The following is a 17,305-nucleotide window of genomic DNA, read 5'->3' on the forward strand; positions in this document are numbered from 1 at the left end:
CACAGTGATCCAAGAAATGCACCAAATTGCACAATATTCTTCAATGAATAAATCATTGTCTTGTAGGGTTTGCTTCCTTACCCCCAGAAGGTAACCATGTACTAAATTTTACCTTTTCACAAGTTTCACACAAACTGATTCTTAACTATTGATAGTCCTGCTAGATATCAACTTGAGGTAAGTTGTATTAAATTAGACAGAAAATGTTTTGAAGATTTTAAGTATAAAACAAATGTAAAATAAAACTTGAAAAGATGTTATTAAGCCTACTTTATATTAATATTAACACAATGTTCTTTGTTTTCAATAAACATATGATTTATGCAATTAAAAGAACTTAGCAAGAAGAAATGTAAGTATCAGAAATGTTTTGAATTTTAACTTCCCAGGTTGAGATACATGTACTTACTAATGAATCTCTGGAACAACAGGTATGCACACAAGGTGATTACAAACATATACGGTATTTCATTCAATGTGTGATATATAGAAATATGGAAACTGCACAGACTTCAGAACTTTATGTTAAAAAACAGTTATAAATGAGTTGCCAAGAAAAAATTTATTATAGGTGAAGAAAAGAAATAACACATTTTACTAAAATATGTAGTGACATTTTTGTGTAATTTGTTGGATGCGATACTTGTTTTAAAAATATAACCATCTGACAATGTAACAAAATGGATCTTTATCACAGGAATGTTTCTTTTTGAATTGATTGACTAATTTAGTGTTTTATGGCACAAAGCAGTGAGGCTATCTGTGCCAGACATTCGGTAAAAATGTAAAAAATAAATAAATAAATGTAGTAATAGACATAAATGGAAATGAAGGTAAAACAAAAAAGTATAAAACCAATGTTGACACCTAGTCTACAATGTTAAGATAGAAGGCAGAGTATAAGAAGTTAAGGTATTTACTCTAGCAAAAAGGTAATGATCATAACCTGACTAACAGGTAAGTTCAAGAACCACCACAGTCACCTGAAGTTGGTCTTTCCAGTCCTGGTTCCGGTTATGTGTCATAGCAACCAGTATCAAAATGTAAAAGAATAGAAGTTTTAAAAGACACCCAAAAATTGTAATAATGAGTAGCCAAATGTCCAGTAAAAAGATAAAAGTCAAGTAAATGGAGTAAAATTTGTAAAAGTAATTGAAGATAAAAGCAAAACGGCAATTAAAACAGAAAATGGCGTAAAAACCAATGTTGACATCCAGTCAACAAAGTTGTAAAGGACTACCTGTAGCAGAATGGTAATGATCATAACCCGCCAGGAAGACTAACAGGTAAGTATAAAAACCACCGTCAGTCATCTGAAGTTGGTCTTTCCAGTCCTGGTTCTGGGTTATGAGTCAATATGGCCAGTACTAAAAAGTTAAGTAGTAAAAGTGTGAAATGATATGCAGCAAAAGTATAATAACAACTCGCCAGGACGACTAACGAGTAGTTCAAACAGATATTTCAAACAGTAGCGTTAGTCACCTGAAGTTGGCCTCTCCAGTCCTGGTGTCGAGTTATTTAACGTTCTGGCCATTGTCCAATGTCAAATTGAAGGAGAGAGATTAAAACTGTGAAAAAGGAACAACAATTAAAAAGGTGTAATGAATAAATATGCAACACTTAAATGAGATTAAAAAGATTAATGGCCATTAAAAAATTAAAAACATTATCAAGGTGGACAGAGTCACCATCACCAATAACTCTGTCCAATGTTACAGACTGACCATGAGAAAAAATATGTTTAAAATATTGCCGTCGTTGAGAATTGTAACGATGGCAAGAAAGTAAAACGTGGTTAATAGTGATTTGAGTGTAACACAAACTACACATTGGTGCATCAGTTCCAGATAAAAGAAAATGATGAGTTAAAAAACTGTGACCAATGCGTAGCCTAGTGAGAACGACTTCCTCCTTCCGAACTTTACGGAAGCTAGATGGCCAAAGTCCAATTTCGGTTTGATTTGAAAAGTTTGTTGTCACGCTGCTCACCCAAGTGGACTGCCAGCTGGCACGAGCCGAGCCTTGAAGACAACACCATAGTCCATGCACGAATAGGCATAGGAGTGATGGTGCTGAAGCAGACATATTTAGCTGCCATGTCTGCAAGCTCATTCCGCGAATACCAACATGGCCTGGTATCCAGAAAAACTGGATTGAAGTAGCTGCTAATGAGAAATGGGCCAGTCGGTTTCGAATATCAGCGAGAATAGGATGTGAGCTAACGTGTAGCGATTCCAAGGCAAGTATAGAACTAAGCTTAATCAGTATAAATAGCACAGTTGGAGTACTGCTCAGTTGCAATATTATCCAGGGCAAGAGATATGGCATACAGTTCAGCAGTGAACACAGAAGCTGTAGAAGGGATTCTGCTTAGCAACTACTGACCCATAGCAAACGATAGCAGAGCCCACTGAATTGCCTGATTTGGAATCATCTGTATAAATGGGAACTGAATGATTGTTTGAAAGATATTCATTGAATAAAAGATGGTACTTCCAATCTGGAATATCTCCCTTTTTTAGGTGACTGAAAGAAAGGTCACATTTGGGGCTGTAATAAGCCATGGTGGGATGGGCCAACCTGTGGAATCTGCAATGTTATCCAAGGACAGACCCAATTCATCCAATTGTGCCCGAATGCTAAGGCCAAACGGAGCAATGACAGATCGTCTGTTCAGAAAAGTACTGCCCACCGAGGAAGGAAAACACATTTCCAGGTGGGATGCTTTGGTAAGGAATGAAGTTTCAAGTATATTGTAAAGATAGTTGCAAACGGCGAAGATGTAGAGAAGGTTCATGAGATTCAATGTATATACTTTGAACTGGAGAGGTGCAGGAAAGCCCCAGTGCAGAGTCAAGTCCTTGGTGATGAATGGGGTCCAGCATCTTTAAGGCGGGGTCTGGCAGAGCCATAGACCATTGATCCATAATCGAGTTTCGATCTAATAAGAGCACGATATACCTTTAACATTGAACAGCGATCTGCCCCAACTGGTAGAAGAGAGAACACGGAGGATGTTCAGTGCTCTTGCATTTGACCAAGCTGCTTTAAGTGTGGTATAAAGGTCAGTTCGATCAAAGATAAGCCCCAAGAACTTGGTCTCCGGGACCACTGGCAGCAAAACTTCACCGATATGAAGTTCGGGATCAGGGTGAATACCCCGTCGACGGCAAAAGAGCATGCATACAGTTTTGGAGAGAGAGAAATTAAAGCCGTTCGCCAGAGTCCACTTCCACACAATTGAGGGCGGTTTGTAGTTGCCACTCAATATATCTCATGTTTGACGACTGACATGAGATGTGAAAGTCGTCGACATACAGCCCATTCACAACAGTGAGAGGGAGTTGTTCAGTGATGGCATTTATCTTTATACTGAAGAGTGTAACACTCAATACACAGCCTTGAGGGACTCCAAGTTCCTGTACAAAAGAACGGGAAAGTGTCGAACCCACACAAACTTGGAATCTCCTGTCCATTAAAAATTTTTTAATAAACATTGGTAGATGGCCACGTAACCCATATGTATGGAGGTCTCAAGAAAACGCCATACCTCCATATTGTGTCGTAAGCCTTCTCTATGTCAAAGAATATTGATACAAGATGTTGGCGGTTGAGAAAGGCTTCTCTGATAGATGTTTCAAGACAAATTAGGTGGTATGTGGTGGAGTGTTGTCGACGGAACCCACACTGGGTGGGAGAGGAGGTTGTTTGATTCAAGGAACCAAACAAGACGAGCATTAACCATCCTTTCTAATGTCTTACAGAGACAGCTCGTCAAAGCAATTGGACAGTAGTTTGAAGGAATCTTGAGATCTTTCCCTGGCTTAGAGAAAGGTAAAATAATAGCCTGGCGCCAGGCATCAGGAAAAACATTCTCCTGCCAGATCCGGTTGAAAACAATCAGAAGAACATCAAGAGAAGCAGGAGATAGATGGTGCAGCATGTCATAATGAATATCATCAGGTCAAACAGACGCACTGGCAGACCGATGAAGGGCCATTTTTAGTTCCACCAGGGTAAAGGGACAATTATAGTCAAAGAAACAGTCAGTTCGAAAGGAAAGAGGTGATCACTCTGCCCGAGTCTTGATGGCCAGGAAGGTGGAGAAACAAACAGAACTGCTAGATACCCGCCAAAGCTTTCACCTAGAGTGTTAGCGATGTTCCGAACATCAGTCACCTTCTGACCATCAGAGAGTAGGATCGAGAGGGGGAAAGAATTGTAGTGCCCATTAACCTTTCGATTCCTGTCCCATATGATCTTGGAACTGGTGGTAGAAGATATGCTGGTTGTGAACTTAATCCAAGATTCCTTCTAGCTTTGACGTCTTACCCACCTAGCATGTGCACGGCCCGTTGGAAAGCAACCCGGTTTGAAAGTGTGGGATATCTACGAAAAGTATCCCAGGCCCGCTTTTGAGCCTTCCGTGCTAAGTGGCAAGCAGGATTCCACCACTGATGAGGATATCGTGGAAAACGTGTCGAGGTTTTAGGAATACACTGAGCAGCTGCATGTGTAATACAGTCAGTTACCGCTGCTACACAGTCGTCTATTGATGGCTGATTTACGATGGCAGGATCAAGTTCTGCGAGCAGTGAAAGTGGACCAGTCTGCCTGATGCAGCTTTCACTGGGGCACATGGGTAGGGTGGCATCGACCACGGCCAGTCTCTCTCAAAAGTATAGGAAAATGACCACTGGCTAGTGGATTACTGTCAACCCTCCATGAAAAATGGGAGAATAATGAAGGGGAGCAAACTGAGAGATCAATAGCAGTAAAGGACTGACTAGGTGCATGAAAGTAAGTGGAAGAACCAGTATTGAAAAGAGAAAGATTGTGATCAGAGAGCATCCGCTCTACAGATCGGCCCCTCCCATCAATAATAACACTTCCCCAGAGGGGATGATGTCCATTAAAATCCCCTAGGATTAGAAATGGAGATGGCAATTGTTCAACGAGAGCATCAAGATCTGATTGATCATATGTCTTTCCAGGGGACAGGTTCAGAGAACAAACAGTGATGGTATGACCCAAGGAAACACGGATGGCTACAGCCTCCAAGGGTGTGTTGAGTGACAAAGACAGGGTGGGCACGTGTTGATCAACCAACAGTGCCACCCCTCCATGTACTCGACCATCACACAACCTGTCATTTCTGTACAGAGAAAACTGCCGAATGGAAACAGTATCAGCAGTTTTGAGAAATGTTTCTTGTAAAGAAAGACAAACAGGATGGTAGGAAGCAATCAGCATTTTGATATCATCCAGATTAGAACGTAAACCTCGACAGTTCCATTGTATCAAGGTGGCCATTTTTAAGAACGGGTAGGTGAAGTGGCTGGCGAACCCTTCGGTTTACGATCACGTCAAGGAAATCTATTACTTTATATTGGTTTCATTAAAACCTGATATGGTAAACAATCAGTAACCTCACTGCAGTGTCAACAAAATTTCTATACATAAAGGTTTTGAATTCACAAGCTCATCCTGAGACATAATAAGAAAAATTTATAATTACTGAGCAGAAACCATGTTGTAGATATAACATTTTTTTTTAATTGCTTTTGTTTTTCTTATGCACCAAAAAACAAACAGATATTAGAATACAAAATGAAAAGTGACAGTGCAGAAATGATCACATTTATTACCGATTATCAATGTCCGAGCTACTCTCTTGCCCTCCTTCCCCTTCTGAACTTAAGGGAGCTTGACTGAAGTGCATATTTTTCTTTATTTTACGAGTTGAAATGACAGACCGTCTTGCCTCAGCCATAGCCTCTTGATAAGCTCTTTCTCGTTCCCAATGTTGCTTTCTCAGCTCCTGCATTTTTTTTCTTCTGTGGAAATTTGGGTCTCTTTCAGTCATTTTCACAAAAGATTTCTCAGGTTGGTTAGCATTCCATTTTGGACGGTCCCTTGGATCATCAAAATTTCTCTCAAAGATTTTACGAGAGGCTTTAGTAGGTTTACTGTGTTGTACCCGATGAAATTTTTTTCGGTAAGAATGCACTTCTGAGCTGGTAGTGCTGTGTGTAACAAACAAAAATTTCTAAGTTTCTGACAACTTAATAGATGAAAAGTATATTCTAATATTTAATATCAACATTAACCCATTCAGGACAAGTAAAAATCTTTCATATGCTGAGTGTACCTTTGCACATTAAGTTTCAAAATTTAAGTACAAGTTATAATTCTAATTTCGTTTCAACGTTTTACTCAAAAATATTTCAGAATTGATAATTTTCCTTTGGTACCATTCATTTAGTGTAACGTGCAAAGAAATGTAAAAAATATTCTAACTTACATTTCTACAAAACTAAAGTCTTGCCTCTAAGTAATGAATTTATCAATTACAAAGATAAATCCTAGAAAACAATTGCACTTCTACAAAACTAAGAGGTCTTGTCTATAAACAATACATTTATTGATTGTAAAATTCCTAAAACAAAGAATGCCACCAACCCTCGAGAATAAATTAAACAAGTCTTTTTCTTCCTCTATTTGTTTTTTTAGTTCAACCACTTCTTATGACAAACCTCTTTTTTCCCATCACATGATGGAAAATAGGAATTATTTAATTATTTTGACAGAATATCACAATCGTAACATGACACACAGTTATGTTCAAGTAAGACAATGTAATTAACATATTGACACACAGTTATGTTCAAGTAAGACAATCGTAACATGACACACAGTTATGTTCAAGTAAGACACAATCGTAACATGACACACAGTTATGTTCAAGTAAGACAATCGTAACATGACACAGTTATGTTCAAGACACAATCGTAACATGACACACAGTTATGTTCAAGTAAGACACAATTGTAACATGACACACAGTTATGTTCAAGTAAGACACAATCATAACATGACACACAGTTATGTTCAAGTAAGACACAATCGTAACATGACACACAGTTATGTTCAAGTAAAACACAATTGTAACATGACACACAGTTATGTTCAAGTAAAAGACAATTGTAACATGACACACAGTTATGTTCAAGTAAAACACAATCGTAACATGACATACAATTATGTTCAATAAGGTAAGAAACATGATAGACAAGAATAATTCTCTTCACTCCTAGACAATAACATGACACACAGTTATGTTCAAGAAGGTAAGAAACATGATAGACAAGAATAATTCTCTTCACTCCTAGACAATGTACTTTAAAGAGCTGTGCAGTAAAAACAGATATTGTTAAGAAATAAAGAAAACATGACCTATTACACCAGAAAACAAAACTTTATTTATGCTGTTACTTAAACATTATACCTTTATCACATCAAACAAGACACATGTTAATTCATTTTAGATATATAAAAACAATTATGATAATTCGAGTCTACACAACAAGGTTGGCTTCATGAGCAAGCATACAAACATTACTGTTGTACATAGAACAATGTACAGGATGAGACATTAAACTACATTGTTTATAGTAGATAGATAAAATGTGTTATTATATTAATGAAATATGAATAGTGGTAATTAACAATTGTGTTGAGTTTAACTGTGGTTTATACTCCAAAATTACAACGGCTTCTTTTCATTTGTATCCAAAAAACTGTGAAGATAGATAAGAATGTCTGATGTTATGGGGCAACCAACGTTAGTTATATCATATTTTCAAATGTGTACAGTGCATGATATAACAAAAAATGTAATTATAACAGCTGTTTTTCAATAGGTTTATCTATGCAAAATTAATAGTAATGCACCAAGATCACAGCTTAGTTTATTTTTCAATGACACAAAATTAATAACTACAGTCATTATTGGATACACTGATATCCACAAAATGTAGGTTAGAGAAATTTGATGCAGAAAATAGTTATTAATATAAATAGTATGAATATACAACTCACTGGCTGACTTCTTTAGGTAGGTATATTAACAAGTTGTAAAAAATCTACACAAGGTATACAGATCAAAAATGCAACAGAGAGAGTCATGCAGACAATATTAGAAAAGGTCAAGGTCCTAATGCTGTATCCCACAATCCTCAACTAAATCAGTAATCATTCCAAACACAAATCTTCAAGTTCTGCCAATGTATAAATTTTTAAAATAAGTGTGACCCCACTCCAAGAAGGCATGACACACAATTAGGGTCAAATAGTATAAATAGTAGAGAGAATCATTGTATAATGTCAGATATTCTCAACTGGATGAATGATTTATCCAGGGGTTAATGAGATCAGAAACGGGGCAAATGAGTTTTATCAATTATACAACAAATGTACGACCAAAAAAATCATTAGTTGTTATTACTTACTGTAATTTAGTTTGATGTATACTGAAGCCACAGTAAAAAAATCATTAGTTGTTATTACTTACTGTAATTTAGTTTGATGTATACTGAAGCCACAGTAAAAAAAATCATTAGTTGTTATTACTTACTGTAATTTAGTTTGATGTATACTGAAGCCACAGTAAAAAAATCATTAGTTGTTATTACTTACTGTAATTTAGTTTGATGTATACTGAAGCCACAGTAAAAAAAACATTAGTTGTTATTACTTACTGTAATTTAGTTTGATGTATACTGAAGCCACAGTAAAAAAAACATCAGTTGTTATTACTTACTGTAATTTAGTTTGATGTATACTGAAGCCACAGTAAAAAAAACATCAGTTGTTATTACTTACTGTAATTTAGTTTGATGTATACTGAAGCCACAGTAAAAAAATCATTAGTTGTTATTACTTACTGTAATTTAGTTTGATGTATACTGAAGCCACAGTAAAAAAATCATTAGTTGTTATTACTTACTGTAATTTAGTTTGATGTTTACTGAAGCCACAGTAAAAAATCAGTAGTTGTTATTACTTACTGTAATTTAGTTTGATGTTTACTGAAGCCACAGTAAAAAAATCAGTAGTTGTTATTACTTACTGTAATTTAGTTTGATGTTTACTGAAGCCACAGTAAAAAAAACTTCACTCTTTAATTTTTTTTTTGTTTTGTTTTTAACTGAACTGGGGTGATCAAGTTGTTGTGAGAAACGTATAAGGGTGAATGATACCGAAGACATACTATACAAAGTAACCTCTATCTAATGAAAAGAATTAATACAAGTTTATGAAATTTCTACCTCTAGCTTAATAAGATGTTTGCTACATGCAAAGAATTGAGAGAAAAATTTAACTAAAAATATTGACCCAAAGTTACTTATCACGATTGGTATTGAGTCTACGCAAGCTGAAATACCTATCAATTTGCAGGGAAGGTTTAAACAATTAAAGAATTGTAAGTTTACAAGCAATCATATATTTCAAAGTAATAATTTTAACATAAACTTTTATTTGAAAATTTTCAGATTATAACAAAACTTCTTCATAAACATATACAGTTTTCTTCCAATTCACCAACAAACAAATATCTGAAGTGATCCTACCCTTGTACACCCTATATCTGGTAGACTGTGAGAAAAGCATGGTTGTTTGAGAAATAATCAAACAACATTCATACTCTGACCTTGAATCCATTTGGAATATTAAACATAGTCTTTAGTCTGTCAAAACTGTTTGAGATTGACTCAATAGAGTAGGAATGATAAACCAATAGATTTTACAAAATAGAAAGAAAGTTAAGTTCAACTTTCACCTCTTAGGACATTCTCCATAGTTAAATGTATTTACATACGAATTTCAACTAAAACCGACACAACAGACTCGGAGGAGTAAAGGTGCAAACAAACATATTTTGTCTTCACACACACACACACGCACGTACACACAAATTTTCAAAGTGTATAAAAAATAAAAAGTAATACACTAGTTAGAAGTTTAAAACTTAAAACTTATAAGATTAATTAATTTATATATACATTTTGAAATAACCAAAAATCATAAATTACTGCAGCATTTCACTATAATTTATCAAGCTTATGATTAAGCTGTATTTTGGTCTAAAAAATATACAATTGCAACCTAACTAATGTCTTAACTTACTGCTTGGAAATATACAATTGTAACCTAACTAATGTCTTAACTTACTGCTTGGAAACTAGCATGAAAAGAAAGAGTTTGCTGCGTAATTATTTCACAGAGGCTGAGAAAATCACTAGGAGAACATTCTGGGTGAAGTAGCTGTACGTGAGCAGGTATTTTCAAAATATGAAGAGGTACGTTGGGCCAGTTTGGTTGATTCAATAAATACATTAATATCTCAGAAAAAAAAAAAAAAGGTGGGAAGTTCTTATCTTATATCCTAGGTTGACAATATCAGTAATTTTTATATTTAATTTGTAAAAAACTAGACTTTGTATTTGGACATCACAAACATCCAATCTGAACCAATGTTGCATTCAACATATCATGTAAAACACAAAAACTGATATTTAGGTGGTTGTATTTTTAACATTTACTTTTAAATTAAGAAATAAACTAATGTGTAATACTAAAATTTGAGCTACAATCTTCAATTTGATATCAAACATACTCACATACGTTCATAAAATAGTAGTTCAATAAAAGTTTGAATGTGAGTCAACAAAGGTGATGACTTGGTCTCTGACCTGTGTTGGTATGGATAATTATGATAGTATTTTATCTCTCTATGGTTATATTCTGATACAATATGCCTACAAATAAAATAATTTTGTAGTTTTTTTTTAGTTTACTTCAATTACCTCCCCCTCTTCAACAAATCTTGAAGTTATTCTTTGATATAGGAATTGTATTCATCATTTCCTTTAATCAAAATATCTATAACCTTTTAATTTTTGTTGCATGGAAATATTAATATTAGACCTTTTTCAACCTTAAAAAAAGCAGATTTGACTAACCTGTCTGCATCAGCATTATCTGTTAACCACTTTTCAGAAATGTCCGTTTCTGTCTGGGTCCCAAATTCACGTCCTAAAAGTTGTACCTGCTTAGCTCTCAATCTAAGTTTTGAAGGAGTCAGAATTCGATTCTCAATATAAGGAGAATGGACCACAGTTGCTGATGTGGAATGGGTTGTTTGTACGGCAAATTCACGATTGATAGAACCAGAGGTATCTTGTGTGAGGTTGTTCTCAGATACCCACTGATGTTCAACTGTTTGGACTGGCTGTACTCTAGCCATTTGTTGGGTGTATCTTGGAGCTAATGATATGAAAGGTGTTACATTTCAGTCATTTATAATACTCAAAGAAACAATTAAAACAAATATGAACTGATAATTCTTGACCTCTAAAGGAAACAATCAAACAAACAATAATTATGCATTATGTACAGAATACAGTTTTGAGAAAAACAGGTACATCGAAAATAACAATACTAAACATTCAATCCTCATAGTTACCAAACAAAGCTCAAAATTATTTAATTAATCTGTGTATATTCTACCACAAATGTTGAAAGGAAATGTTACATGAATAATTCAAAATTAATAACACACACACAGCTTCTTGACAACAGTAATTTTATTCTTTCCCAGTACAAAGAATACCTAAATTGAAATTTATTATAAGTTATTACCAATAATTATTGCTTCTAGAATTTGTAAAAACTCATACATAATTATAATCATGCTCAAATGTGGGATAAATAAAATGGGGCAACTCAGATTGAAAGAGTATATTAATAATTTAAACTTTAAATAAACAATTCAGATCTATATATGTCTTTATTGCACAGCAAAGTCTAAGCAAATTATGAATGAATAAGATGCTTTTAATATCAAAAATATATTTATAATCATCATCCAGCCACTGTACATAGTTTAATATGAACAACTGAATGAATCAAATCAGTTGTTTCAAAAGCATTTTAGACAGTGTATGTAAGGTACAGTTTTGGCTCTTAAAAAAACATGCTTCTGAGTGGGATGAAATTACAGCTTCTTTGAGCTATAACCCTAATCTTTTTTTTTTATCAATGCACATCAGCCATCAGTTAGCTAACAATTTTCAATAGAACTACGGTGCAGATTGTTTTCTCAGACTTATTAACTCTATAGAAATTATGAAACTGCATACTGTAAAGAATTATTTGCTTTTCTATCAACTAGAAAAACAAAACCTTTTGAAAAAAAACAAGCTTTCTCTACTCTCTTTAGTAGTGGAACAGTAACTTAAGAGAAAATCCAAAAAATATCTGATAGGCAGTTAATTTTTCCTTTTCCTGTTTCTACTTCTTCCGTAAAAACAGTACTGAGAATTTTAATTCCTTATTTTTCTTATATCATTTAGTAATTCCAAAATATCTAATACATTTTAGAAAGTGCAACAATAACTGTTAGAAAAATATTTCACAAGAGTTTCTCTCTCATATTTATAAACAAAGCATACTTTTGCCATGCTTTGTGAAATAAATCAATGAAAAGAAATGAGACTATTTAATGGAACAGGAATATACTTTTCTCAGTTGAGTCTTCAATTTCACTTCTTGATGCATTTAAGGGACTGTCTGAATTTCTAATCACTTCAGAATCGGATAGTGCTCCATCTTTTGGGTTGTTTGAATGGTTATTCTGTGCCTGATAATGATTGAGGCTATTTGTTTCTTCACTATCAGACACTACCTTTTGTCTGCCAAGTCGCTGAGCTTTACGAGCCTTCTTGTCAGCTTCAGCTGCTGCTTGAGCCTGATTTACAGCATTTAATAAGACTTGTCGTTTTCTTTCTTCTTGTTCCTATTAAGGAAAACAAACAAAAAACATTACTGCAAAACATTATGTGTGATACAAATAAAAGTTTAGTAACATTCGATACAAATTTGCAAGTGACAAGCTACAGTATAATTTAGTTTTTCTGTAAACCAATTATACTATTCTACAGAGAGTTACTTTTTACTTTCCAAAGTTTATCATTTAACATATAACTGAATAATAAATTGAATCCAGTTCTTGAAGGTAGAATAAAAATATCACATTGGCTTTGGAATAGGAACAAGAAATCCATGAAATATATAAAAACAAACTACACTACTTTCTCACTGTGAACTTGGTCAATACAACCATGTTCATAACCACAAAGTAACCAAGTTTTTATTCTATAACCTTTGCTTGGTTGTATCATTAAAAATAATTAGAGGCTTTCATAAGCATTAAACATCTCCTGTACACAGAGAATCAGATTTTCTTTAATTAAGTATTTTTACCAAACATTTCTCCATGAATATATGGAGTCAACATGTTGACTGTTCAAAATGATTCTTCACGTTAAGGTTAAACATGTCAAATTTCATTTGCATAATCTTGAAAACCTAAACGAATGTCAAACTTTTTCAGTAAAACTTCATATTTTAGCCATTACTCTCTCTCTACCCTAAATCTATACCTATTTGGTGAATATGACCAACTTCAAAACTACTGTAAACCTAAATCACTCAGTTTTTATTTTAGAATGACTGAAAATTGTAATATAAAACTACAGCTGTTTATCCTGAACAGCTTAAAGCTTGTAAGAGTCAACAGCGGTTTCCACTTACTTTTATTACGTGTCCAATTAATTATCTCACCACACAAGTTGTAAATCACTTGGCAAATGTGCAACTCATTTTAAGTAATTAAATACAGTAGCGTGGACTGATCGCAAACAGATCTCACAAAATTTTTTTAACATCTTACCTAATCTCACGAGTTTCCGATTTTTACATTTTGATTATTTTTATAAATATAAATAACGAATACATGTGTAAAAAAAAATACTTATGGATTTTCTAGTTTTTGTTGTCAATTGTCTATCAAATTTAAGCCATTTTTCTTTGTTACTAACAATACTACTACATTAAATAATTTTTACTTAATCAATTCTATGTATCTAAGAACATAGAATATTATTACACACAGAGCAAACAAGGTCCTATGGCTATCATAATTTACTTGACTTTTTTAACTATTCAATAAGAGCCTTTAAAAATTCAACTAAGCTTGTTGATGTGAAAACCCTGAGAAACAACAAAATAGACAATACCCTGTACAAAAACAACATAATGTAATACATTATTTGTTAAACTAAAATGTTTCTACTGGTTGTAAATAATACTGTAAAAATGTCATTTGATACTTTGTGAGAGGCAAGTGGATCTCATTTCTTAGTTTATGGCTCTGTACAGAAATATGACTGAAGGTTATAAAAATTATTCTTTGTCTGAATAATGTCTATATTGTACTCAACAATTTAAATTAAATTTGTTAATTAGCAGAGCGATGGTAAATATATTAAAGAACATGGAACACCTAAGTAGCAAATGCCACAATTCTCATACTACAGAGAGAGTGATGATTTAAAAAAAAAAATATAAATCAACAACTTAAAGCTTGTGTAATATTAAAATCTGATTTTTTTAAAATTATGGTTTAAAGTCAAGTTTATTCATATACAATGATAATAAAGTAAGTTAATGAAAAGTTTAATGTAATTCTAAAAAGTCGTGATAAGTGCACTTTCACCTGGCTGTAGTGAGAGGGTTAAGTGAACATCAAGATAATAACTAGCCAAATAAATATATTTTTGTTCAACCAACTACAAGTTCATTCTTAAAGCTGGCATAGTTGGAAGCAGTTTGAAAGGTATAGAAAATCATAAATGTTTTCTTAGGATTTCCTTAAAAAACCAAAAAACACTGGGAATGACAGCTGCCATATAAATGTTTTCTTATACATATTTGTAGAGAACAAGTTATTGTGATCCTTCAAGCTTAATCAAAAAGTTTTGTAATGAGAGAGAAAATATACTAAAACTAAGAGGTCTCCGACTCCATTTTGAAAAGCATTTTAAATGTCACTATCTGACTAGTGTTACAACAACAAAAAGTTTATTGAACTACATTCAGTACAACCTCTTTCGTTTTTATCTTTTTCTGCTCTTCTTCATATTGTTCTTGTAGTCTAGCTCGTTCCTGGGCAAGCCTTTTTTCCTCCTCCTGTTCCTCTAGTACCCTTCTCTTCTTCTCCTCATGCTGTTTCCTTCTCTTTTCCTCCATCTGAGCTTCAATAGCACGCTGATACTCCAAGGCTTTCTTTCTTCTTTCATCTGACTGTAGAAGAACATCTTTAACCTGTGACAGTCCCTTTCCCCGAACAAAATTTCTGGGAAAAAAAAAAGTATAATTTAATCATACAGTTTCCGCAAGCCACTTTATCTTTAACTGTCTCGAGAAAAGGTTTTTGTCAATACATGCACATGGAGAGGAGCATAAAATTTTATCAGTACAACTATATCTGACTACAGCAAAACATGTCCAATAAACACTAGCAGTAGGCTTGTGTAGTAAGTCACTGCAGATGTATGCAACTATATTAACTTTCTCAACATCAGCTTGGTCAATTTGACCAACCATGTAAGCTCTTTATACTTGTTTATAAAGTATTTATTAATTTCATACTTCTAAGTTTCAATAAAGTATGCATGTCTTCACAAAATATGACAGTCTCTCAGTTAATATTTTAAGTCCTTCAATTACAAAAAAATATTTTTAGTGAAATAATTTTAATAAACTAAAAGATTTCTCCACAAATATACCAAATATTTGTTTCTAACAGTCCACGTGCAATGTCATATTCATGTTAAGATTAAAAATATATTTCCTTCTTTAAAAAATATCAAATTTCTCCCGTGTAATTGCTGAAACCTCCTAAATACATTTCAAACTTTTTTCTTGAGTAAAACTTTCTCTATCCTATCTCAACATGATATCAGTCAACTTTACTGACCTTGTAACTACCAAAAAAATCAAAATAAATTACACTTTTTTTCTTTCTGGAATAACTTCAAATTTTAACATGAAACTACATTTGTTAATCCATCTTAAGTATACTTAAACTTATAACAGTACAAGTCTGTTCATAATTAAGTTTTATTGCCCTTTGAAACATGTCCAACTACTATCTACACCAGGGTTGCCAGATGATTTTCTTGGATTTTACCAAATCATTTTCTAAAATTTACTGAAAATTCTTGTATTTTATCAAGTTAAATAAAAAACATTTTATTTTATTAAAAACTTTGTTTTTTTCTTCGTTGGTATACAATTTAGTTTCCCTCATTTTTTGTACAATTTTTCAGACGGTTGCCATTCTTTATGCCATATTTTCTAAAACATTTTTGCCACATAATAAGGCATTTAGTGTTTCTGTACTTAGGTGGGAATGATTTTTTTACATTTATATTATTTACCAAAGAGAACAGCCTTTCTGCTGCAGCTGAGGAATGAGGCAATGATAGTAATTTGGAGATAATTGGGAAACAAAATTTATCTTCACATTTGTATTGAGAAATATAATACCAGTATTTCTCTGGTTCTAAAATTCATTCTCTAGTAGAGTTGACTCTCCCCATTCTCTGTTGATATCTTAATACTCATTTTCCTCAATAATATTAGGAAATTTTATGGCCAATGGAATAATTGAATGTGTCCTTGAGACACATTTTCTGGATCTGAAGCTTCAAACAGCTGTAAAATATGTGAATATACCAGATTATGCAAACCATTTGTATATTCCCTTGCTCGGTTTGACATAAAAATTCAATGTCTTAAGCTGAAATTCTTCAAGTTCTTTTGTCTGGACTTTGGAAGAATATTCTAGAAAGATACTTCCAGTTGTTGCTCATGATATATTTCACTTAAGGGAAGGTAAACTGAAGGATCATTAATGTTAACCTTCAATATATCTGCATCCTTTAGTACTTCTCTTTTAATAAAATTACCAAGGATACCTTTCATACTACTGTTGGTCAAGAGATCTGAGACCACATCCTCAAGACGCAGAAAATAAAGTGGAACAAAAAGAGAGTAGGAGGTAAAACGAAGCAGAAGGATAGGCTGTTGGTGAGAACCTGAGTAATATATGTATCAGATGAAAGTACAGCTCAGAGCTTGTGAAGAGAGACAGATGAGCCACACCCTACAAGTTGATCACTGACAAAACAAGCAATGACCATGACATCAAGCATTGGAGAAATGGGAGGCATAACAAGATCAAGAAGCTGAAACTGGAAAAGGAGAATTGGGTTCAGTGGGTCTAGGAACAGGAACCAAATGGCAAGATTGAGTAAGATAAGAAACCATAGTAGGCAATGATGACTTATGCCAAACTACCTCAGTATGGGCCTCCAGCAAGTCAGGAAAATTCCTGGAAACTTCTGGGCAAAGAAATGAACCTGACAAAGAACACAGTGAGAAGCAAAAAGGATGCAAACATCAGCTAGGAAAGCATCAGGACCAAATACACCCTAATAACAGAGGAATCAACTACAGAGGGGTGGAACAGAAGAAATATGTGGGTCGATGTTGTGAAAAGAGGACAAATCTCTACAGAACCTCCCCTCATCCAAAGACTAGGAACGTGATGGTT

The 17,305-nt window shown here is 33.7% G+C and overlaps 2 protein-coding genes across 2 annotated transcripts in view; both read right to left on the bottom strand.

Annotated features, from left to right (window-relative positions):
• Positions 1-17,305, bottom strand: part of LOC143251156 (uncharacterized) — a 122,932-nt gene that overhangs the window by 72,067 nt on the left and 33,560 nt on the right. The gene's annotated exons all lie outside the window — the stretch shown is intronic.
• On the bottom strand, positions 5,523-16,922 carry LOC143250359 (uncharacterized). Its single transcript, XM_076500803.1, has 5 exons — positions 16,855-16,922; positions 14,791-15,040; positions 12,364-12,640; positions 10,806-11,109; positions 5,523-6,026 (listed from the first exon to the last, which is right to left on the bottom strand). The coding sequence occupies exons 1-5, from the start codon at positions 16,920-16,922 to the stop codon at positions 5,645-5,647; spliced, it is 1,281 nt and encodes a 426-aa protein (XP_076356918.1). The 3' UTR covers positions 5,523-5,644.

This window comes from Tachypleus tridentatus, chromosome 5 (genome assembly GCF_004210375.1).
Source record: "Tachypleus tridentatus isolate NWPU-2018 chromosome 5, ASM421037v1, whole genome shotgun sequence".
NCBI classification, from domain to species: domain Eukaryota; kingdom Metazoa; phylum Arthropoda; class Merostomata; order Xiphosura; family Limulidae; genus Tachypleus; species Tachypleus tridentatus.

What these genes read in the sequence shown, in the direction of transcription:
- LOC143250359 (XM_076500803.1), bottom strand. Translation starts at nt 16,922, where the DNA reads ATGCCTCCCATTTCTCCAATGCTTGATGTCATGGTCATTGCTTGTTTT. An exon ending in AAAAGATAAAAACGAAAGAG is followed by an intron (nt 12,641 to 14,790) that starts GTTGTACTGAAT and finishes TTTCCTTAATAG; the next exon opens with GAACAAGAAGAAAGAAAACG. An exon ending in TGAAGACTCAACTGAGAAAA is followed by an intron (nt 11,110 to 12,363) that starts GTATATTCCTGT and finishes TCATATCATTAG; the next exon opens with CTCCAAGATACACCCAACAA.